The sequence below is a fragment of the Alligator mississippiensis genome, chromosome 12 (genome assembly GCF_030867095.1).
Source record: "Alligator mississippiensis isolate rAllMis1 chromosome 12, rAllMis1, whole genome shotgun sequence".
Lineage (NCBI taxonomy): Eukaryota > Metazoa > Chordata > Crocodylia > Alligatoridae > Alligator > Alligator mississippiensis.
The window spans coordinates 60,447,378-60,472,042 of NC_081835.1; the positions used below are offsets into that span (position 1 = coordinate 60,447,378).

Here is a 24,665-nt window from a genome sequence, read left to right on the forward strand (position 1 = left end):
TTACACATAGCTCCACTGCTTTCCAGATCTGCTCAGAGAGGGAGATCCACAACCAAGGAGCTTTATGTCCTGCCCTAGCAGGGCCCTTGCTGGGCCAGGGGACTGAAAACAAACGTGCTTTGGTCTACGGATGATTACCGGGAGATGAGACATGAGGCTCATACTCAAATACATTGGGTCCAGATTAAGAGGTCACAGGGCAAGATGGCCATCTAAGCGAGGCAACCTCATTCACTCCCCAGCCTCTGATGCATTTGGTGTTCCTGATGGATCTAAGTCAAGATCACTTGGTTCTCAGATAAAAATAGAGCAACTCAATAGAGAGAAAAACCTCCAGGGAGTCTATGACAGAGGCTGACTTATCCCTTGTATTTATCCTGGACTGGTTCTGAAGTGAAGAGATGAACCTCAGCCCTGCAGAGAAGTGTTGGGGCTGTTGTCTGGTGCATTTGCCACTGGGCTGGCCCAGTGACTTACGAAGGAAGCATTTCTTCCAAGTGAGATCCTTTGACCTACCCAGGATCCCTGCAGATCACCAGTGCGTTTTAGGGTTTCAAGTACTATCAAAAAATAGCCTCAGCACCCCTTGCTGGTATTATGTGTCATGAGTCACGTCCTTCCATGGTCTTGGAACGGGCACTTGTGCCGTTCAACGAGAGGAAGCGTGCAGGCTGGACTCATTAGGTAATGTTTGGCACACACGCGTCTTTTGGCTCATTCCAAAACGGAATAGATCACGAATGTAAAGCGGAAGCCTAATGTACTAAAAACGTGTCGGCCACCCACTGAAGTGTTTTCAAGCAACTCCCACAGGCGTTACAGACTCGGAAGCTGATGTTCTGGCAGCAGAAGCTTTCCCATCGTCCCAAACGAGTTGTGTCGTGACTCCAACCGTGGTACAACAGGAGCCACGTGCCATGACACCCCCTTCGGTAGCATTAAGGAATGCCCCATTCATAGAGCTGGACAAGCAGAGGTGCAAAATAGCAGCTTTAAGAAATGCTGAAGCACGCAGTGAGCATGCAGAAAATGCACACAACGTATCAGGAGAGCACCAAGACGAACTGTGGATTGTCACCCGACAAGATACTCTCTCAAAGCACGCAGACAATCGGCCTGGTCTCTTCGCTGCTTGTTCAGTCCCATATTTCCATAAAGTCAGCAGTTCATAACTTTTTTTTCCCCTGTGAGGCACCCTCTCTCCCACTTGGCAGTATGGGAAGAAGCAGTAAATGTACCCTTCTTCTTCCAATCGGACTTCAGTTCTCAGGCTCTGGCTCAAAACCACTGAATGGTATTATCCCCATTTTCCACCTGGAAAAGCAGACGGGCAGGCTAAGATGGTAAGGGCCAGCCTAAGACAGAGGCAGGGCGGGAGCTGTACTTAAGAGGACTTCTTGGCTCCTAAAATCATGCTTACTCACCAGACTATTCTGCCTGTGCAGGATTATCATCAGTATTCAGTTCAGATTGCCAATTATCGGCATTTATGCCCTTAGGGACTACATTAGCCGACTAGAGATACATTTACTGATTACTGGAGGGTTCTGCAAACTCAGTATCTGTCCCCCTGGCTTTTCTGTGGTCTTATTACCTACTGGAAAAGCAGCACAATACAGTTAGGGTATGGGAGTCTAAACCAACCCACTCTCTCTGTTGGTGGACCTCAAATGCTAAGAGACTCCTGCTTCATAAACTGCCCTACAATATTTTTTGGCCCTCTCCACAAGAAAGGCACCTGAGAGAGGTACAGAAGACTAGTGACAAACTGCCAATTAATTTATTGGGATCACATTTAGCAGCTGTCAAACGTCTGGGGTCATTTCCAGGCCCCACTGAAATCGGTGTCAAAATTCCCATCAAGTTCAATAGGATCAAGATTTCACCCAAAGTTTATTTTCTATCTCCCAGGAGCAGACTTCAATTTGATTTATCATATTCCTTTGGCTTGCTGGGTACCGCGACGCTCAGAGAGCAGATTCCATTCTAAGACCCATTTAGTTAAAATAGGATTTATAGCACCCAGCAGGGATGGGCAGAAATTCTGACTTGTGCGGATTCATTTTATAAACGAGACAGTCAAAATCAGTTATTTGTTTAAGCAGAACAGGCACTGGATAATGCAAGTCAGTAATGACAATGCAGTTTAACTGAGGCCACGTGGCTTCACATTGGAGTTTTGTACCCACAGATTATAGCCCCCTTTGTTTTTGAAGCCCACCCCCAAAAAAACCTACTGGCGCACATATTGACAAGTCTGCATCTACTTAATGGTTTTGCAAGTAAGCAGCTCTTGCATAACCATAAAAACCGGGGCCTGCAATCCCAAGGCAAGAACAAAAAAAGGGGGCAGCTGTTACTGAAGGGTGCAAAATCTGCTCCTGTAAAAGCAGAGGCTGGAGCAGTCCTGAGCCAAAAGGCTGCCGGAGAGATGACGGAGACCTGGGGATGAGGAAAAAAGCAAAAAATCTGCATGCCTGAGTGAGTCCACAGAGCATCCCATTAAACAGATCCCTGTTTTTCCATTGCTCCGAGTCTCACTGAAACGAGGAAGGGCTTGGATTCCTCTTCCTCTCTGCAGGCTGTCAGCACTGCTTGTTAATCGCTGGAGATGGCCTTGTTGGGCTACACCAGGGACTTCTCTTCCCCTCCCCACCCCCCCAACTGGTGTCTCCCCGCACGGTTTCAGCTGTGATAATCCTTTCGGCAGGGTGGGGGTGGATTTTACAGAAGCAAAATGAAAGGAAGCACATCAGATCAAGGGGAGAAGGAAATAAAAAAAGATGACAGCAATGAACGTGTCTTGCCCGGTCCCATCTGCAGTGAGCCTGGAAGCCGCAGAAGGGCACAGCATCAGGGCACAGCCAACCTGGGGCACCATCAGGGCTGCTGAAATTTTTGTTCTCGCCGATTCATGGCACCAGATCAAGCCGGCTGCCTAGGGCAGGGGTGGTCCTGAGGATGCTAACTAGAAAACAAGGTAAATTACCACCAGGTATCAGAAGAGCCACAAAGCTTTCGCAAGGGCCTCGGTTGGCTCAGTCCCTCTCGTGCAACCTAATTAGGGCGAAAGAAATCGCTAAAGTTGCTTTTGAAAGACACTCAATGGTGAGGTCTTGAAGGCCCTGGGCTTGACAATTGGCTGCCTACATGAGGCCTAGAAGTACAGATGGAAGGCAGCTTGCTCAGGTGCCAGGCTGTCAGTTGGATTAAAATGACTCATTTATTTACCAAAGAACCTCACAAAGTGCTTTAGCTAACAGGGAGAGAGGGCCTAACGGCTCTCCAAGCTGGGGAAGGAGCTCTCGCGCCTTCCCGGCCTGCCAAAAGTCATTACTGCCGAGTGTGGAAAGCCATCAGCAGGGTAGAGACCCCCGTCGGCAGGGTGACAGATTGGGCTGCGTAATCAGAGGAGGAAGGAGAGAGCACAGAAGCTGTCAGAGGCGAAAGCTCTTGGCTGGGGCCGCTAGAAAACTGGCAAGATGAGTTAGCGTGACTGAGTAAACAGCAAACAGTCTCCAAATGATCTTTCCTCTCCCCCTGGAAGAGATGAACTTGTTTAAAAGGCACATCCCGAAGGAAGCTGTGCAGAACTTCAGCAAAGGAGAGAGAAATAAAATTGCAGGATACCTTCAGAGATGGACTACCTCTTCTTTTCAGGCTATACTACATGGCAAAAGAAAAGAAAAGAAGTCAAAATAAAAACTATTAACAGAAAGAGTGCATTTCATGGACTGCCACAGCAGGAAGAGAAGCAAAGGAGACAAGAGAGCCAGAGACAAAAAGGGGAGAGGCTTTTTTTTTCTGTTTAGTGGTCTTTGTTGAGCAGCACAAGCCTGCACTGAGTGAGCAAGACCCTGGCACTTTGTGGGTACAAAGCACATAGGTGGCTTTACAGTAAAGAGCCAAGAATTCCTGCCTGTGAAATATCTGTGCTGTTACTGGGGCAATGACGACTGTCTGACAACCCGTGCCTTCTAAACAGAGTGCCGGAGCAGTAGGCTAGAAGTTATCACGATTCCCGACTGCCCTGTGGTATCAGTGCGGAGGGGCACGTGCAATCTCGAATTACTGTCTGGCCTACTTCTTGATCCAAACCATCTATACAGACCCCATCAATACAGGAACTGGGTACCTCACACGTCTTTCATGTATTTATCCTCCCATCCTGCCTGGGAAGCAGGGCCGGGTGCTGTTATGCCCATTTTAAATAGGGGGTACTGAAGCATAGAGATTTAGTGACCGACTCAGGGCCACACAGGAGGTCCATAGTAGAGCAGGGAACTGCACCCAAGTCTCCAACACCTGAGACCAGCACCCAACTGAGTGGTCTTCCTTCCATTCTCCCCTTTTTCATCCTATTTATCTGCCCAAATCTCCCTTTTCTGTCTCTTCCCACCTTGCCCTGCTGCAGCTGGAGACCATGAGCAGACTCGTGCCACCCAAGGGAACCAACACTAACATCCCCGCTGTCTATAATGCGTCCATGCCAAATAGAAATATCATTAACTAAGGATCACCAAACCCCAGAGAGACACTCCTGCAGCCACCTCATCATGGCTTGAAACAACACACATGGCTTAAAGAACAAAGCAGAACACAAAACACGGGACTGGTCAGGTCGATGGGACAAGTGTCCTGACCTACATTTGTGCTTAAGGTGGTGACAACACCTGCCTACAGGCTGTTTGAAGGATGCACGAAGCCCCCACATCAGCTACTCTACTCTGGCACAATCTGGCACAGCATCCAGTAGGCACCGCGGGTCTCAGGGATTAAGAACCATCTAGTTAAAACTACGGCGCAAAGACCGGTGGGTTAAGTCATCTTTTATCTCTGGGAATCCTGGGTTTCAAACCCAGGTAGAGGCCTAGGTGAAAAGGAGCTCTCAACCCAGCCATTTGTGAACAAATGCCCAGGTGGCACGGGCTGGGTACACTGACTTGGAAGAGGTGGGAAGAGATTGAAATTCAGGAGCGAGGTGCATTAGCAGAGCAGCAGCATATTCAGTTACATTTTACCTCCTCCCTTCCATGAATGAATGAATGAATGAATGTCGGTGCTCGCTACCTTTGTACTTCACCCATCTACTTAAAGCAGTTGTGAATTTGTATATTGATGGTGGGAAAGGAGACAAAACCACAGACCTGTCAACTCTGAACATGCGCTACATAGAAAAGCTGAGGTGTTTATGTTCCTCCCGCATTTCAGCAGAAGAGGGAGTGATAAGTTGTTAGCAAACTCGCATTTACTACCCATCAAATCTTAAAATAAACCTGCCTGCTGCTTTTTAAATTGGAGAGGCAATGCAATGTCAGTAAACGTGAGTCTTCCTGGGAAATTCTTCTCTTCTATCCAGTAGATGCACAGATCACAATAAATATTAGTTAGAGGGTATTTAGCATTTACCAAGTACTTTTTCCCTTCAAAGCATCTTATGCAAGCCAGTGAATTAATAAGCCTTGCACTGGTCTTGATGCTGAGGAAGAAAAACATTATCTCCGTGATATCTGGGAAAACTGTGGCACAGAGGGTTTCAGTGACTTGATCAAGGTTAAAAAACAAAGGGCTGTAGGTTCCTCGGGCGAGGGCTGGCTGAAGACAAGTATGCTTTGCAAGTCATGCCATAGGTCATTTGGCAGCCCTAGGTCCAAGCTCTCCCAGCACCTAAAGGGTAGTCAAACCCACTGCAAACAGCATTTCCATAAACTTCGACCTCCTCTGCAGCCCCCCACAAGCTTGCAAGCCTTTTCCTTTAAGAAGAAGGTGTCGCAACAACCAGAGTCATTTCAGAGCTGGAGAGGGTTTCTCAGCTCTAATTACTCCCGATCGCTGTAATTTACAAGTTTGCGGTGGGTAGAAATCGCCAAGATTCACACGTTTTCAGATCAACAGCTGCCACGATTAGAGAGCAAATCGTGCAGCCTTCTGCACCATTGCAGCAGGCTGGCTGTGGCACCGATGGGTCAGAAACGAGATGCGAGAGGTGCCACCGCAGCACAAGGGAGCCAGTGAACTTCCAATGGAGTAAAGGTGTTTCCCTCCCCATCTTTACAGGAAGCTTGAAGGGCAAACAGAACAAGTGCATTCCTAATGAAACAGTCCTCTAGCTATGCTGCCATTGTATCCCAGCACGTTTTTGTTTTTTAACCCTGGGGTAGTCATCAAGACTGGAAATACCACGTTGCATCCAATTTACCTGGCAGCTATGGGCACAGTACGTTATCAGGCCTGCTTTCTGTCTCCTGCACGCGCAGGGCAAGTCACGAAGAAACACCTTTTCCAAGATGGGCAGCTGTACAGCCAGTGCAATAGATTAGTAAGATTTTGCTCTTTATACCGGGTGACTTCCACCAATGGTTTGCAAAATAATCTACAAAGAGGGAGCTGTCGGTCTGCTGCACAAGGGGGAGAAGCTGAGACAGAACACATCATTGACTTTTCCAAGGTCAGGGGGCCAGGATTAGATTAGAGCAGTGGTTTTCAACCTTTTTTCATTTGCAATCCCCTAAAAAATGTTGAATGGAAGTGTGGGCCCCTCTGAATTGCACGTGTGGGTATCCACATATTTTTGATTGATCAGTCATCTTTTCTTAGACCCCTTTGATATAGTCTGTGGATCCCCAGGGGTCTACGACCACAGGTTGAAAACCACTGGATTGAAGCAAGGTCTTCCAATACCCTGTCTAACCACAGACAGCACTGCCTACCACACTGGGACCCTTACCATCCTTTCTGTGACATTCAAAGGTACCTACTGTGCAGAGTAAGATGCCAGTCTTGGCCTGTAGGAACTCCTGGAATACCGCAGTCCTTTCCTAGAGGATGAAAAACAGGGCACAGTATGGTCAGTTGTAAAGTGATGGACCAGACACTGTAGGCTATAATAAAAAACTATGCATGCTCCATAATTTCCTGGCCAGCTTTGAGAAGACAAGCGGATGGGTTCCTAAGGTTTTACTGAGTCTGCTGAGGACTTCTTGGATTTGGAAAAACAAGGGCAACAGTGGCTGGCATCATGGGAGGCACAAGAGCCTGGGACTAGCCCAAATCCCTGGGTCCAAATCAAGATGTGCTGGGCTTGTGAAACCTAAGCTGACAGGAGTATGCTAAAGGGGTCATCTGGATCTGCGTAGAAAGGACCTGTTAGAGAAGGCACAAGCTTCTTAAAATGGATTAGAGAGAGGCTAATTTAGGTACTGCCTCATCAATACCTGCCTGGAAGAGCACAAGAGGTTCCCCCTAGCGGTCAAGTTTGGTTAAAGCACCGTGATTATGAACGAGTTCCCCCATGTTCCTGCTACGAGAGGCCAAACCACGCAGAGCTCTTGCCAGGGAGGCACTCACTCTTGCCAGGGATTTCATTCTCAAATGGTGAGGACCTTTCCAAAGCAAGACCATCCATCAGCTTCCCCAGGAGGACACAGGGGGCACATGAGGAGGCCCTACAGCCATGACCCTTGCTATTCCAGTGCTGGACTCCCACAAAGCCCCGTCGATGCACTCTCCACACCCGGCAGATACGTCCCCTCCAGGACCTTGCACAAGCTTACCCAGGACACCTTCATTTTTCCCAGCTCAACCTCTTGCTTCTCCAGTGCCAAGACTTTCCTGAACAAATGCTGATTTCTAAATTGCAGAGGATTTTCTGTGAAGCAAGGAGGTGCTGACTCCTACCACTCCCTCAAGCTCATGTTAAACACCATACTAGTTCTATGTGACATCAGTTATTCGGAGACAGACTGATACACCCACTTACTCTCTCACCTGGTCTCCCTGCCCTCTAATCACCGAGGGAGATTAGTGCACACAGACCAGTCTTCTTTTCTGAGCCTTTCTAGATCTCCACCAGCTCATGGTTTCTCTAGCCTCATGGGGAATGGTTAAACTGCCTCCTAAGGGAGGCTTGCCATACCACTGAGAAATGAGCTCCATCTCTTTCATGCCCAGGCATAGAAACGAATGGAACAGATACCACGGAGCAGCCCTAAGCACATGACCAGCACCACAGTCAAGCTCTCCTTAGAGTGGTGCAGTTAAGAGAAGATTTAGATGTGCCTTAAGCATACCACCCCCTCTATTGTTTCTGGCTCCAGCACGTTTCCATCTGCCCCCATCCCCACAAGCTTTCCTTGCCTTCATGCTCCAAGACTTGCTCCCAATCTGATCCCAATTAGCATAGCAAAGAGCTGGGTGAAACTGTCATCTCTCCTAATGGGGCAGAGGAATCCCTGGCTGGATAGATCGTTCTGCACTGAAGAAGGAGGATGGAAACCTGGGTTTCTCAGATGTGCTCAAGCCTCTCCCAACAAAAATTCAAGAAGAGAGTGCTCTGTATCTTGTTGACAATGACAGCAGCCGTGCTCAGCAGTACCATATGGGATCCACAATTTAGCTCCATTAATGCTCTTAATTTGAAGACATCAAGCACTAATTACACACTGGGTACTAAAAAGGCAAAACCCTTCCCCTGGTGCCAGCTACTTAGTGGTGTTCTGTTGCCTTAACAGCTGGTCAGGCTAGAGCTGGGCCAGGCCAGGCCTGCTTGCTCTCCCAGGCAGGCAGGGTGAGGAGAGGCCAGAATGCAGGGACAGCGAACCACATGTTCCTGGTCTCCGCAGGACAGGAACGAGCGAGAAAAACAATGGCTCTTCACCTCTCGCTTTGCTGCAGGAGCGTTCATCATTTGCTGTCACCACTGCGCTGTTCAGAGTAGGGCAGTCACTCCCCACCCTGCACAGGCAAGGGGCAGGGAAAGGGTTACTGAGCTTTCAGGGACCTTCCTCTCCTACTCAAAGCCTCTGCTGTGAATGCTCACTTGGATACGCTTCTGCCCTTGTAAATACTTCAGTATCAAATTCCATTCTAATCAGCAAGTCAGCCAAGCTTGGTATGCTTACGCCAGTACACCAGCCCTAGTCGTTGGGCAATCTCTGTTCGTGTGCTAATACCATCCCGCGGGGAGGGGGAAGTCTGTCAGGGCATTGTTCTCTGCAGCCGAAGCCAGCCTGTTCTGCCTTCTACGTAACAGGGCCACCAACTTATACAGTGTAATACTTGGACTTGGACAGTCAGTTTAATCAGACTGATGGTTTCTTTGGGTTTGAAAGCCATTCTTTGCCTAGCCGGGAGAGATGGATGCACACCTACACAAAAGGGGGATGGGTTAAGTGTGCGCAATTGTACAAACCTGGTGACACACTGATGTTTGGCCCTTCTGCAGTGCCTTTCAGGTACTGAGTTCAAACATTTTACACAAGCAAGTCAAATCTCTCTCTTCTCCTTGGCAGATGGAGAAACAAAGGCCCCTAGGGCCTTACTGACTCACTCAAAGTCACAGAGCAAATCAGTGACAGTATCAGGTACAGAAACCAGGTACAAAAACTAGGCCTCCTGTTTCCCAGTCCTGGGCTACATTTAGAAGGGCTTGTAAGGGATGGAACCAGGAAGGAGGGGGAAGACTCCACCTCCTGCAAGACTCCACCTATGGACCTCTTCACCTGCAGGCTTTTTGCTCAGCTTAACACCCCTGAGCATAAAAACACGTACTGCATGGCTAGAAACACACGTGCATAGACTCAATGACACAGTGAGTGACAAATGCCAATTTTAGTACCATATACCAGTAGGATGTCTTCCCTTGTATCAGTTTGACCTCAGACAAGTTATGGGAAAGTGTCTGTGAAACCAAAACCAATAGAGGCTTGGAAACCAGTTTCTTCTAGAGAAGGGGATAAAGGCAAGCGAAGGCAAATGGCAGCAGTTCTCACTACAACTCCTTGCCCTTCTAATGGATATGTGTTGTGCTCACCTCCTGGTCCATGTTGCCATGTAGTCGGAGGAACCTCAGGCCTGGCAATGGAGGCAGTGGATGCCCAGGCTGGTCAGACTCTGCACCTCCCAACAGGACTTTTAGGAAGAGTTCATGGTGGAATTCCACTTGCTCACAGCTGGAGAAAAAGATGATCATCTTGTGGCATTTTTCAAACTGCAGGGAGGACAAGAAAATGCACAAGGCTTTTTTTTTATATATCTGTGCCAAGGACTTAATTTTTAATATCCTGGAGACAAATAACATGCTGCAGGAATGCACGCTGTGCCCGCACAGTAAGGCCTCAAACACTCCCTTGGTTCCTGGACCGCAAGTCCTGGATGTAATCCACATGGTCTTGCATGGCCTAGGACCCTACTATATTAAAGACTGCCTCTCTATGACTGCTACTGGGGCACTGCAGCCACCAGTGCCTGTGCCAAGAGTCTTGGACATGGATGGCAGAGATTTCACAGCGGATGGCCCCTTGCTGCAGGACTCCTGAGCAGAGGAAGTCAGAATGAGCCCAAGCCTGACTCCTGTTAGCATTACAGCATGCACGTTTCCAAATGGACTTGATGGGTATGTTTACACCCCACCTGCCGAGTTTGCCACCAGCTCCAGAATTCCTTGACTGAGTCCAAGATGTGGATTTAACGCGGTCTGGCCCATAGACAATACTGGGTTAACCCACACAGCTTTCAAGCCACTGCATTTCAAGGACCACTTGAAGGTCTCATGTTCTGTTCCAAGACCACACAGATATGGAGGAGCTGGAAAGGCCCATAATCCCTCGAGGCAAAGACACAACACAAGTGAAGCCTTACCTTGCACTTCCCGAGGATAAAAGCTGATAAGGTGACAAGCCTCAACTTGCTGGGAACAACCACCACATGCTGCTTGAGCTTCTCTGGTACAGCAAAGCTGCTGTGCCCCATGTTAACTGGGGAACAAACTGCTCCCTGAACTGGTTCCAGCTCAGGTTCAGTTCTGTCCCAGGTTTCATCCACAACAGAAATGCTGACTGGATCGTTCAGACTGATATCGGCCAACCTTGTTACACCTGAAGTCACAGAAAAACCATTATACCCAAAGCAGGAGCTTCTTTGCAAAGCAAAACATACTGCAATTGTTCCCTATCACCTCCTGGGACAATAATGAAGTGGGTAATGATATGTGGACTTTAAAGAAAACTGATGCAGTTTGAAAGGGACAGGAAAGTACAGTAAGAAACTGGAGTGAAAAACCTTCTAAAAATTGGCAAAACCATGAGACAAAATTGAATATCTGTGGCATGAGAAATGTATCAGCCAAAAAAGGCACATAACCCAGTACGCCAAGCCCAGGACAAGAGCTAGGAGCTCCTATTCTCTGGCAACAACTCTTTTTGAGACCGTACAACTATTTCACAGTCACCTCTGCTTTAGGTTGCTTAAAGAGGCTCTATGGCCTACCTGGTGCGAGCGTGGCAGAGAGCAAGACAGTCTGCCGCTTCTCTCTCTCTGCATTTAAGGCATTAAGTATGACAGTCACATCCTTCTCAAACCCCATGTCCAGGATCCTGCAAACAAGGGAAAGACCATGAAAAAAGCTATGGAAGGAAGAATAAGAAAAGGCCCAAAGCTTCGGGAGTCAATTCAGAACGCTGGAAGTCCCAAGGCAGAGCATGCCAGGGGCCTATCTCCAATGATGGCCAGCACCAGATATTTCAGAGAAAGGTGCAAGAATTCCCGTAGCGGGTAACTAGAATAATATGGCCATAAGGGACACTTCTTCCCAAGCCAAGGCACTTGGTGGTTGCCTTAAACCCTAAAGCCCGCAGGTGTTAGCTCTATTAGCACTTAGAAACGTACCTGTCTGCCTCGTCGAGAACCAGCCATTGGGTATGATGGAAGTGAATGCACTTTGTAGACTTGATGTGATCAACCAGGCGGCCAGGAGTTGAAATGAGGATATTTATTCCTTTACGTAATCTGTTTAAATTAAATCAAATAATTGACAGCTTATTCCTAGTTCAGTAACAGCAGATATCTGGACTTGAGAGTTGATATCCACCACGTACAATTTTGACAATGTTTAGATTAGAAAAATAATTGAAACGAAAGGTTTTGGTAGCACAGAAAGTTCCATTTCCATATTTTCAAGATCTAAGATGTTGATGTTTTCTTTTGACAAACTAATTTGTAAATGTATTTTATATTATCAAATTAAAAGGCTGAAATTGAAACCGAGTATTTTAACTGACCCAAAACTAAAGGGGGGGCAGGGGGGAATTATTTTGCACATAATAGCAAAATTCTTTGTTTTCACCCCAATTTAGCAGGAAAAAAATGGAAAATATGGAGATTGTGCAATCTCCTACACCACTCCAGCGTTCACATACAATCTTGAAAATAATTCAGGATTATTTTCTTACATTTAACGAAGACCATTTTAACTCCAGAAAAATAAAAAGTTGTTTTCCCCTAGACAAACACATTCTCATCCAACACTGTACACTAAGCAAATATAGGTGTTTGCCAGAGAAGAAAAAATACTGACATCAACAGGGATCATATCCTCAGAAGGCTCATCAACATTTTAAAAATAGAGCCAACGGAGGGCTTTGAATGCTCCCTGCTGACCCAGGCACTGGTTTTGTGTAAGATCTGGGGCGCTCACAGCTTGATCCAAGTCACAGGCTTCTCTCCCAGTAAAAAGTCACTCTAAACAAGAGTGACAGATGAAAGGGCTCGAGGACACAAAAGAAACCCAAAATACAATTTTAAGAAGTTGGCTTCCTACCTGGCTTTTTCCGATTTCCTCTTTTCTCCCCCCATTAGCACTCCAGGCACAATCCAGGTAAATGGCTACAGTGAGGAAAAAGCCAGACCAACATGAATTCTTCTTAATAAGAGGACAGATACTAATCAAAACCTGATTTTTCTTGACAAAAAGATAGAGGACTCGGGTTTATAGCTGCATGCATCTGATTTGATCTAACAGACAACCCACACGCACTGTCCCACCTGCAGTTAAATATCAGCAGTAGCTTTAATTCTGGGTATGAGACTTGCTTCCAGTGTTGTTTGGGAAGATGGAAATGCAATCATTTTTGCATCACTTCTAATAACATCATAATATTCTTTCCCTCTTCCCCGCATAGCCTAAATGTTCAAAGACACAGCATAATTCTACGTCCTTCTCTTGGCTTTTAAGAAAAAAATCTTCCTACAGCCAAGCAAAATAAGAAACAAAATACAGTTTAACAAAAGACCTTTATATAAACATGTGTGTATGTGTGTGTGTGTGAGAGAGAGAGAGAGAGACTAGCAAAGGCTCTTAGGATGAAATCTCATTCCCCCTGGAGTTGGCAGGAATTTTTCCAACACTTCAACCAGATTATTATAGTCTCCATCCAAATCTAGCACAGTGCATTTTTTTTACAGATGAAAACAAAACACGCATTTCCTTCAAGAGGGAGGAAGGAAAAGAGACAATGCAACTTTTACAGATGGTACACACGCATCCAGTGCTTAAGGAAAGGCTAGACGTTTGCACAACTCTTAGCATGTCAAGCAGCCATAAGAGCTGCCCTAAAGGAGCAGGCCATTCGAACACCTAGTCCAACATCCATCATTTTTTTGGAATGGTAATGAAAGGCTGTTGAGCCAAACCTCTAGACACCCAACATCTCTGGAATACCACCCCCCCCCCCCCCCCAAAAGCCCAGGAGCTTTAAAGTGCCCATCTCAAGAATAACTTCCAGCCATGTACAGAAGCACCTTTTATAGGTATGGAAGCATAACCTACGCCCCTTCTCCAAAAAACCTGGATTACCAAATGATTTAGGTCTCATTTGAAAATGTTACCAGGCTGGGCCAGTACCAAAGCAGTGCTTTGTTTCTTTTATTATAACACGGTTTATCCCGACGTTGTTTTTAATTCTTTTTGTGTAACATGTAAAGGGTGAAAACCCCCAATTTCTTTCCCCCTTGGAGGTTACCATCAACTGGGTGTCCCAGAGATCTTGATGGAACAAAACTGGCCAGTGCTGAAGTCAGGGCTCAACATTCGGATCGAAAGATCTTCTATCCATGACATCTCATTACAAATTTAAAAATGGCTAAACTATTTGAAGAGAGAGGCAAGCATCCTTGTGGTTGATACCTTTTATTGAACCAACTGCATGGTTGGGATAGACATAGGCCAGCTTTTGGGTAGCACACTACTCTTCCCTGGGGGAAATGAGCTGATCAACATCCCCTCAACCTACTAACATATTTAAGCATCTTCATATAATGAAAAGTAATTTTCTTTGCAGTTTTGTGATAGAAGAGGACTTGGGGAACCATCCGGTTATTAGGAAGCATGGGAAATAACAGACTGAAGTCCCAATCTTGCAACTGCTTGCTTATACATGTTACTTAAATACTAACTTACATATCAATCAAATGTCTCACGGTAGTCAAGTTAATCACAAGTTGAGGTGTTTACAGGATCAGGGCAGGAAGTGGTGGTGAGAGAGGTTCTATTACTCTTAACAACACTGAGCCAATTCGTTTTAACAAATTAAAAAAGGAGATGAAAGTTCAAGTGGCAAATTGACCCCTTAACTCCCAGTCTGCCGCAGAACCTTCCCGGTCTAGTATCAGTTTCAATAAAAGGGTACCTGCCACTACGAGTGCGGCCAGTCACAGCTACAGAGCCTATTGAAACCGAGGCAGGAACCTCCAAAAACAAAACAGTACAGAAGTCCTTTCGAATATCCTCTGGCCTTCTGTGAGAATTATAATATCTCAGAGAGTTGTTTAAGCACCTACGTGCTCATCAAATAGCTGGAAGCATCCAAAGGGGAAATCAAACTCAAACGTACTGTGCTTTCTCTTGGACACTAAAATAAAAGTGAACTGGATTTATTCTTGAAGGACCAGATAGCCTGCCAGATGCTGTGTTCCTTCAACTCCCACCTGACTTGAAAGGGGAACTGAAGGTGTTTCGTGTCTTAGAACAAAAGACGCAGAAATAAGCAGGAAGGAAATACAGGATGCAGTACTTACCTTAAGCAATTTCTGGACTGTATCAAAACTCTGTAATACTAGCTGTAGATATCAACAGAGGAGAGTCAGTGTCATGAAAGCCTGATAGGTCTGTACTAAAAGGCACCACCCAGCAATCTGGGGGCTCAAAATGTGTTCTCTTCACAGTGTTATAATCCAGTGATTTAAGTTACTAGATTTCAAAGTATCTCTATCATAAAAACCCAAACAAACCCCAACCCCATATTTATCCTGACCCATTGAATATTCAAGCCAAAGGAAGACCCTTCTATTATAACTGGACCCATACCCCCCCCAAAAAAAAGTGGTTTGTGCTCCCACTGTTGGCTCGGACTTATGAACAATCCTTTCACAGCAGCGCCCACTTCTGCTGACATTTTTGTTCTTGGTGATGCACTGATAAGCCAGCTCTCCAAAGCCACACTGGGTTTGCTCCACCAAAATGGCATAGAGGAAAACGGAACCATTTCCAGAGGAAAATTGTGAGGGAAAGGAAACATAAAGCAGGAGTTTATGAAGCAACCAGTGCCCAGAACTTATGGGTCTCTCTCTCTCTCATTGCAACCATTTACTTATGGGCTGATTTTGGGTCACTTGAAGTTTCTATGATTCTGTTTGCCCAGCTGCTAATAGTTGCTACAAATCCATCTTAGTTCATGGAACTCACATACATGAGAAAAGTTTATTTAGAGGAAATATAGTTCTTTGAAGTCCTCTGGCAGGAAAGACTAGCAAACTACTAAACATTATTTATTTGCCAGGTTACCAAAGAAGCTATTGCAAACCATCAGAAGAAGAATGTCAACAGTAATGACGAACCAGCCCTGTACATGTACTCAATGGTATGCCTTCAGAACAAGCTTGAGAACTATTCTCATATGCTTAGTATTCATGTAGCATCCTAGTGAACCAGCAAGTTTGCTGCTGTAAAAATTTAAATAGCTTCAGAGCCTTTCCCTTCCTCAGTACTGAGCTGAGATATTGTACTGCAGGTTGCATAAAATATTATGCCAAGAACTAGATACCTGCAATCAATTTTCCATCCGGAAGTTATGGAAAAAAGGTTGATGCCCCACTCCAAAATTGTCTCTGGAAGGCAAATAAAATAAATCAAATAGAGGAGAGTTTAATGAAGAAACAAACTCTGGTAGCTTCATCCTCAGCATTTGCTGATGGATTTTAAAAGGGGGCTTTTAAAATGAAGTATTTGCATAAACTCATAAGTTTGCAAAGTAAGTGTCTTCAAGGCTATCGCCAGTTTTACTTGCAAATGCACCTTTCCTGAGCTAGACACACTAGTCCTTTCCCATGCCTTCCATCAAGGAGCTCCTCTAATATCTCCAAGTAATTCTGAAACACATGGGGAAACTTAGATATTTTTCTCTGGCTTATTACTGTCCAACACTGATAGCAAAAGAAGAACCTGGGAGCAGATCTGAGGAAAGGGTTGAGAGAAGAGAAAGAGACCAGGTATCAGACTCCTGTACTTTACATGCCCAAAGGGAAGACAACTGAAATGTTCCCCTGGCTCTTGAATTCTTTTTGGTTAAATTAAAGGTGAAAAGAAGACTTTCAAAGACAATTCTCAGGATACATCATCAAGCTGAGACTGACAGTCCTCAGGATTTTAGGGTGAAGCCTCCCACAGACAAGAGAACAAGTTCTCTGACAAAATGGGATGTTTTCTGGAGATGGGTATGGAGGCACTTAGTTAAAATTCACCACTGGCAATTGTCAGAAAAACTGCTGACTCAGTGGAACAGCAGACACTTCCCAATTATAACTTGGCCCATAAGTCCTCAAGGGCCCAACCTGGCTCTTCTTGGACTCAGTGCCAAACGTTCAGGGCCCTTGGAAAGTAGCAGAAATCAAACTCAAACATGCTTGCATGACCCTTAAAAGACAAGGCCACTTACCTCTCTTGTTGGAACCAATATAAGTGCATAAGGCCCATCGCTGCGCTGCAAAGAGAGGAGACAGAACATCACTAAGGTGAACGCACAGCAAAGTCAGAGAAGTCAGAAGTGGAAAGGACCCACTAGTGTCCCAAATCCACCCTGAGGGGGTCTGGTGCAGGAATGTGCCATTCGGGATATTCTCTGGTGCTTTGGCCAGGCCAGTTTCAGTTTCAACACATGCTTTCTTCTGCGGTAAGTACCTGTATTTTTGACTTCATCCCCTGCAAGGACTGAACCAGTGGGACGCCATAGGCCAGAGTTTTACCTTTGGAAGGAAGACAGTGCAAGAAGTTTGTCATTTAAAAAACAACAAATAGAAATTGTAAAATTCAAAAGCTTCAGGAAATCTAAGCGTACCAGAAGGAAACATGCATCCCATCGCTCTCAAAGTGACGTCAGGGGCTGGAGGTTTTGGGGACTCAAAGTGAAAATTTCTAATGGTGAGTCTGATGGGGTCAGATGGTGGAAGGGAGACAGTGAAACTCTTCCAAGCTCTGTCCATAAAATGTTCCACCCATGGGAACAGACAAAATTAGATAGTGCTCTGAGGAGACTGAGTAGATAATTCAGTTGCTGAATCTGGACCTGGGCTGCTGCTGGATACACTAGGCTTCTTGAGCCCAGCATCCACTCAAGATGGTCCTTATACAGCACAGGTCTCCTTGGACTTTGCAATAGCTGGCAGCTGCATGTCAGAGTTGAGCCACGCTGGCAGAGCTCCAAAGAAGAAGTTGGCCCAGCACCTGTATACAGTATGCCTGCCTATAGCTCGTGCTGTCAGTCTGTCAATTTGACCAACTGTAACAGGTGAAGGCAATGGGTCAAATCAAGCAAACCACTAAATGTGGTCCCTTAGGCCGTGTGTAGATGAAACAAGGGTCATGTGTGCACGACACTTTAAAGTGGGCTAAATGCTTTTGCACCACTTTAAAGGTGTGCACGCCTCGGCGGTGTACTGCACATTAATTCCAGCCGCTGTAGGAAATTCAGCGTTGTAATGAGCCTTAAATGACTTGGGGTGCAGCAAACTAAAACTCCTCTGAGGAGTTTTAGTTTGCTGCCCCTACAGCTGCAGAGTGAAGCACCGGGCTCCGTGTAGCTCCACAGCTCTGCAGGAAGCCCTGCACGCAGCCTGGCAGCAGCCCGGGAAGACAGGCTCTGCCCAAGAAAAGCGGTGAGTCTGATTCCACCCTGCCCCGCTGGAGCCTGCTTGCCTGAGCTGTGCGGGAGCCTAGTGCTTCCCTCCACAGCTGCGGTGCCCCACGGGACCACCCAAGCTGGGTGCCACCTGGGGGGAGCCGCTGCTGCTGCAGAGGGAAGCACCAGCCCCCCACCACAGCCCAGGGACTGCTCCACCTGCCAGCAGCTCACCTTCACCTCCCCACTGCCAGAGAGGCAGGTAAGTCAGCAGGGTGTGTGCAAGACAGGAGCGCAAGGAGTTTAAACACTACATGGAAGCAGTGTTTTCAAAAACCCACTGCCTCAATTTAGAGCCCGTTTCATCTACACATGCCCTTAGTAAGAAATACTGGCAATTAAATGCTGACCTGAACCTGTCTGGGATCTCACCAGGGCATCCTTGCCTTGTAGCAGCACAGGAATAGTTTGCTTCTGGACACTACGCAACAAACAAAGTAAGTTTAGAAAACACAAACCACAGCACAGCCTCGGCACAGATACACAACTGTGGCACTGTAACACTTGTCAACGGCTTTAAAGTTTATGCATCTGGGTCTACATCAACCTAGGTCTCTCCAATCACTACAAAAGACTGTATCACAAAAGGCAACTTTTGAAAATAAAGTTTAAAGAAAATAACTATGCTGAATTCGAATAGGGAGGGTTTTGTGGCTAAAACCCAAGATTAAAAGCACAAACTCCTGGGTTTCATTTCCAGCACAATGACTTGTGTAGCCTGCAAGTGACTTTTCAGCCAGGTTTTTAACAGTGCTGAGCCTTCACAGTCCTTATTGAGGTGTTGTGGGTGCTTGCTAAGACATCAGACTTGCAAAGTGCTTGGAGATCCCCAGCTAGAGTGATCTATTGAAGTCCAAAATATTTGACACATTAACTAACTTACCTAGTCATACTAGACATCTTCAAAACAGTGGTTATTGTGGATACCTGAGGAGTCAATGAGAGGATGAGAAGGTGTTACTCACACATTTCTCTTTGGTAATCTTTGGATTGCAGAAGATCTATGTTCTCTCTTACTGGTCACTACTTCAGGACAAGCACTTGGAAAAGATCACTGACGCTTGACCTATTTGTACTAATCCATCAAATTACCACTAGCCCTCGTGGGTCAAGGAACCCTGGACTATAAAATTTAGTCTTCCCAGTGGTACTCAACATTTTTAGTACTGCGGCATGAAACAATGCTGGGAGGACAAATGGGAAAGCTTTGGGTGCTCTGCAATACAGGATGGGATGTGGCAGGGATCGGTGTTAGCTGACAATGCAGGATTAGGGGCTGGTGAGGCATGGACTGCTGGTGCTGAAATGGGCAGCTGCAGGTAGGGCTGATGTGATTTGCTGGTGCTGGATGGGGCAGAGCGAGGGGCGCTGACAGGGTATTAATGCAATGGTCACTCTCAGAAGCTGCAAAGTTCATCCAGACTGCAAGACAGCTCCCTCGAGTCACCAAGAACAAGGGCAACAAGACCCACATCTTGGTGTTTACGGAGAGTCCTCCTCTGCATCTCAGCACCAAATACACGTTCTCCCAAAGCAACATCCATTCAGAACCAACAAATAAAAGCAGCCACACGCCAAGAACCCCATTGCCAGCCCAGACTCACCAGATGGGGATGAAGATCCAGCTGGGTGAAAGAATCGGAAGTGAAAACCTTTTCTTGCACCAGCTGCACTGCACCTCTGGAAAGCAGGTTAAAAACAACCAGTATAAAACAGGGTAAGAGCAGTGAGTCCCATCACCTTCCCTCTGTGGTCCAGATTCACTGCAGTCTGTCCTGACTTTCCCAGTCAGAGGAGACCAGCCCAGAACTAGAGGCTGTAGCAGTACAAAAACCAATCGCAGCTTCCTTTCTGCATGGGCCCCAGAAGATCAGCCCCACTCAAGGAAGGACTATGTTCAGTCCAACCATATGAAAAGGCCCCTCTCAGACACTGCAGTTGCTTTTAATTGGTGGATCCCTAAAGCAACATGCAACTCTCTGGGACAATACAAAGAAACCCAGCCTTTTACTTTTAATACCAGCTTTCCTTAACGATGGCTCCCATTAAAATCTACTTGTATGACCCAACAGGGCAGCAGAAAAGGAAACCCAGCTAGTCAGCAAATTGTTATTGTGACAATACTCCAGCTTCTGGGCCCCTCTTTCACCAGATGGGCGATTCAAAAGAGATGTCCAGCATCTGTTTTAAGAGTCCAAGGGTCCTTCCTGCCATGCGTCTTTGGAAAATACCAACAACCCTAGGCCCAATACCCCTAATTGCTACACAAGTTGAAAGCAAAACCCTAAAAGACTTCCGTGGAAATGGAATCAGGTGTTTTTCAGTCATCGGCTCTTTCTATCTTGGTGTTGCAACCATCCCGTCTCGCTGATTCCTGCTACATTTTTTAACTTACCTAGAATGCTAAAAAAGGAGAGGGATGCTGGATAGGTCTGGACTATAAGGGACAAAGAGCTCAGCGGGAAAAAAGGCTGAGAACCAATGTAGGTCAACGGACAAATAAAAGAAAAAGAAATTAACTAACTAATTCCTTCCTAAATAAAAAAGAAAGGAAACCTGCTTTATACAAGCAAAAGCAATAGCACGTCATTGAGGTTTGTTCAGAATACCTGGGGATTTCTGGAATCTCGGGGTTGTTTTTAAACAAGCTGGATGTCTTAATGAAAGGTCTCGTGCTCTCATCCTGCCTGTCAGTCGGGTGCTTCTTCGGAACAAACGCTGATGCCAAATTTCCCTTCCCACTGACGTCAACCTCCTTGGCGCGTTTCTTGAGTGGAGAGGATGCAGGCAGCGTGCGTTTCCGCTTAGTGGGTGTAACATTGTCCGTCCATTGGGGCTTTATTTTCAGAGCCTTATTCTGCTTCTGTGTTACCAAACAAATGGGGGGAAAGGCAGGGTTAAACTGCACGGACTAACTCTGCAGTAAGATATCCTTCTTCTCCATAGTGCAAGGCCCTTTTCCCTGGGGAGCAGCCTCTATTCCTTTTGGAGCCCTCGTTTCTACGTATAGAGTAGCAGAGTTTGGTTTTGTAACCGGATCCATTGGTATTCTTTGGATCAGCAAATGTCTCCCACCACATGTTTGTACAGCATCTCGTACAACGACCGAGACTTCTGGATGTTAGGAGTAGAATAATAATCATCATCAAAAGTCCTATTTTGATGCCCATCACTGTAGCAACCAAGCTAGCTTTTCTGGTAGCTAAACAGAACGCTCTCTAACATATCGCTGTCTGCGGTGTCACCGTGCAGGCTCACAATCGCAGCGAAGCTGTCCCTCCAGGCCTCAAATCCTTTGCTGGGATCCACAGCAGGATCCCCCTTTGGCCTGCCCTGTGCTTTTGTCAGGCTTCAGGAAGCCTCATCGCTCTGTTGTTGGTGATCCATGTGTCTTTAGACATACCTGAGGAACATGAATTTGGTTTTCTTCTAACCCTCGCCATCCCACTTTATCACTTCACAGGTGTGCTGCGGTCCATCAGACATACTTGAAAACCATTTCAAACACCTTATCCCCCTGTGCCTTCCTCTACCCCTTCTCCATCCTTCTGTGTGCTTCCTCCCTTTCCGCCACATCCTTGATTTCATTCTGCTATTCTTCCAGCCCTCCTCTGTGCCTGGATTTGAAATTCCCCATCCCCCTTTGCAACCTTTATTCCTTGTTGTCCTTCCTTTCATCCTTCACGTTGGCCTTAACAAACTGTGACTTCACAGAGCTAAACCTCCCACTACTGCAAAATCACGTAGCTCTACTGACTTCAATAAAACCACGGCCATTTACACCCAGTGAGGAGCTGCTCTGGCGTCCATCCCTCCAGGAGGGCTAACCCACGGCAGCTTCTCTTCGAACATTTCTCATTACCCCCCTGTGCCCTCTCCCCTTGCTGATTTTAGTTGTTGCCCAGAATCCTGCATCCAGTATGTCTTTTGCTGAAACCGAAAGAGCCACGGTCAACACAAGAGTCTCTTAAAAAAAAAAAAGGTCTTCCCCATCAGGCACCTGACACGTCACCCAAATGTAAATATTCCTTCTGAGGCCAGAGAATCCCAAACTGTCACACAAATCACTTTTAAACAGAGATCATATACTTATAAAACACCCTGCTTGCTCTCCTAGTGATGATCAGGATACGATCAAACACTCGTGATGTTACACATCCTTTAGCGTTCTCTTCTCCAGTAAACCCTACCTTCATGAAGTGATGCGATGTTAAAATTTTAAACAGAGCCTAAGTCACCGCATAGGAGCTTCAGAAAAGTTTACTGACAGGTTCCCAGATCTTTGTCAAACAAGCCATGAACTGAAGATAAACGGGGAAAACTGAATCCTGTACAGAGCATTATCACAGCAACCACCGTGGTTAAGTTTAAAAGGGAATTGCGTGATTCTCCAAATCATATCCACCAAGTGACTCTTTGATACAATATTTGGTTTTAAAGCGACGAGATCTACGTGAACAGGGCTCTGCACCCATGTGGAGCCACGCTGGCACACAGGATTCGGCACCAGGCCAGGCAGGGAGAGAAGGGAGGAAAAGAGGGGAAAACCCACGTGGCAAACAAAACAACCATCACATGCACAAGGTCCGAGGCTGTAAGCTTTCCTGGACACAGATATTTCCGCATCTTTGACATTTCACTTACTGATCTAAACCTCTGATGAAAGGATCTTTTGGCTGACTATCACTGCACACGGTGTATTTTACTTCTGTGTATACCAGATCCACTTATCTACGTCATGCTGGTAAAAAGCAGAGATTGCTTAAATGAGCAGCATCTTTCAGGCCTGCCGTCTACTTTGCAACTTAACCTGTACTCTGATGAATTGCAGTTGACCGCATGTGAACTATAACTTTATCTGGGTACTTTGTGCGGAGGGAGGCAGGGGTTAGGAACTCCTACTCCAAGTCTTGAAAGTGATGGGACCCCAACAGCGTCAGGGCTACGAGTACCACAGCACAGATCCAGCTGTTAAGCACTGGTCTTTAGCTACATGACCTATCTGTGGTTTGATATTTGCAAACTAGCTCCCCTCCTCTGTAAGCAAAGGGAGGCACAGCCTTCTGCCAGGGATCTTTTGAGCATATATTGACATGTTACAGAAGCAGGACACTGGCTGTCGTGGTCCCCCTGCTTTCCCCGTGGCAGGTTAGGGTGTCAGGTCTGTGTTGTGCCAGGGCTGACGCCAGTCTTATGCAGAGTTTACGTACAGATGTTACGGGATGGTTTGAACAAGGCCGATCCGGCCTCGGGCAGGGCGCTGGACTAGATGTGACCTCCGCCGGTCCCTCCCAAACCGACTTCACTATGATTTTCAAAGCTTCTAACGGCAGCTCTGAAACATCATCGTGGCGCAGCAGGGAGACAGATCAGCATGAACGAGGACTTGCAAAAATCAAAAGGAGAAATGCAAATACACCCCTGAGACCACCAGGAGAAAATGCCCAACCCTGACTTTTTTCCAACTAAGCTGGTCTAATGAAAGATGTCACATCTCCCCACGCCTATGTCCTTAGACCGGTGTTTCCCAACCAGCGTGCCGCGACACAGAAGTGTGCCGTCAGAAGCGAGCAGGCGCACCGCAGAAGCGAGCTACGCGAGGTACGAGGCCTGGGAATGCCTTCACAGGCGTGCCACAGAAAACTTTTATTAACGTAAGCGTGTCCTGGGCTGGAAACAGTCGGGAAACAGCGAGTCGGATCAACACGGTGACAGCCAACAACCCCCAAAGCAGGACTTTTGGGAAAAAAAATCACAGGGGACTGAAAAGGAGAGCTGGGAGGAGGCCTCCCCCCCTCAGGCTGCACCCAACCCGGGCGGGAGGGCTCCCGCTCATCTTGCTGGGCAGGTGGAGAGTCGCTGTGCGGGTGGGGAGGGGTGGCACCTCTCCTCGCCCGAGGGTCCTGGGACGCCAGGACAGGAGGGAGCCTGAAGTGTGTGCGTGGGGGGGCTTTCCCCCCCTCCCTTCCCTGCTCTACCGTGTGTGCCTAATTCCCACCCATGCGCACGGTCACGCACACTTCCAGCTCCCCTCCTCCCTGGGAGCCTCAGCCCCGCGGAGCCCCCTGCGCCTGGGGAAGGGCGATGGCTCCGGAAAGCTGGCCCAGAACTTTTCCCCGCGGTTTCATAAGAGCTCGCCGCTCCCCCAAGCACCAGGGCCCTCCCCGGAGCTGTCCCGGGCCCGCTCTCAAGGCGGCGCAGGCGGGCCGGGGCCGGGGCCGTACCTGGCGGGGCGGACGGCGGGGCGGGGCGGGCCCCGAGCTCACGTTGAGGATCAGCGCCGCGTCCCCCTCCATGGCGCGCCGGCTCCACGTGCGCGGGCCCCGCGGCAGGAAGGACCCCGCGCGGGGGTGGCCGACCAGCTCGCCTGCCCCGCGCCCGCGCCCGCTGCCCGGCGAGTCTCAACCGGGCGCCGCAGCAGCGCCCCCAGTGGCCGCGGCGGGAGCAGGGCAGCGTCGGCCCCGGGAAGGCTGGGCAGCACACCGGCCCTGGAGGGGAGACATGAGTGCAAACCAAGCTTCCCAGAACGGTGTCCTGAGTCTGACAAGGGGGCTGGGGGGAATGGAGGGGTGTGTGGAGTCTAACAAGGCAGGTTGGAGGGGAATGAAGGGGGTGACTGGAGTCTAACAAGGGGGGTTGGGGGGAATGGAGGTGTGTGTG

The 24,665-nt window shown here is 47.4% G+C and overlaps 1 protein-coding gene across 6 annotated transcripts in view; it reads right to left on the reverse strand.

Annotated features, from left to right (window-relative positions):
* The window catches only part of DDX31 (DEAD-box helicase 31), a 67,012-nt gene extending 42,661 nt beyond the window's left edge, over positions 1-24,351 (reverse strand). For 2 of the 6 annotated variants that reach the window (XM_019475820.2, XM_019475822.2), the window contains exons 1-14: positions 24,230-24,350; positions 20,615-20,868; positions 19,610-19,685; positions 18,889-18,932; positions 18,356-18,426; positions 17,009-17,073; positions 16,767-16,811; positions 14,851-14,892; positions 12,596-12,660; positions 11,665-11,784; positions 11,266-11,372; positions 10,639-10,874; positions 9,812-9,988; positions 6,759-6,818 (exon numbers count right to left, since the gene is read on the reverse strand). In XM_019475820.2, the coding sequence (XP_019331365.1) occupies positions 6,759-6,818; positions 9,812-9,988; positions 10,639-10,874; positions 11,266-11,372; positions 11,665-11,784; positions 12,596-12,660; positions 14,851-14,892; positions 16,767-16,811; positions 17,009-17,073; positions 18,356-18,426; positions 18,889-18,932; positions 19,610-19,685; positions 20,615-20,868; positions 24,230-24,301 (1,434 nt within the window). In that variant the 5' untranslated portion in view covers positions 24,302-24,350. Of the gene's footprint in view, positions 1-6,758; positions 6,819-9,811; positions 9,989-10,638; positions 10,875-11,265; positions 11,373-11,664; positions 11,785-12,595; positions 12,661-14,850; positions 14,893-16,766; positions 16,812-17,008; positions 17,074-18,355; positions 18,427-18,888; positions 18,933-19,609; positions 19,686-20,614; positions 20,869-24,229 lie in introns of those variants that run through there. The other 4 variants (XM_019475819.2, XM_014603835.3, XM_019475821.2 and 1 more) reach the window with 4 other exon arrangements.
* Between the last annotated feature and the right edge of the window lie 314 nt (positions 24,352-24,665).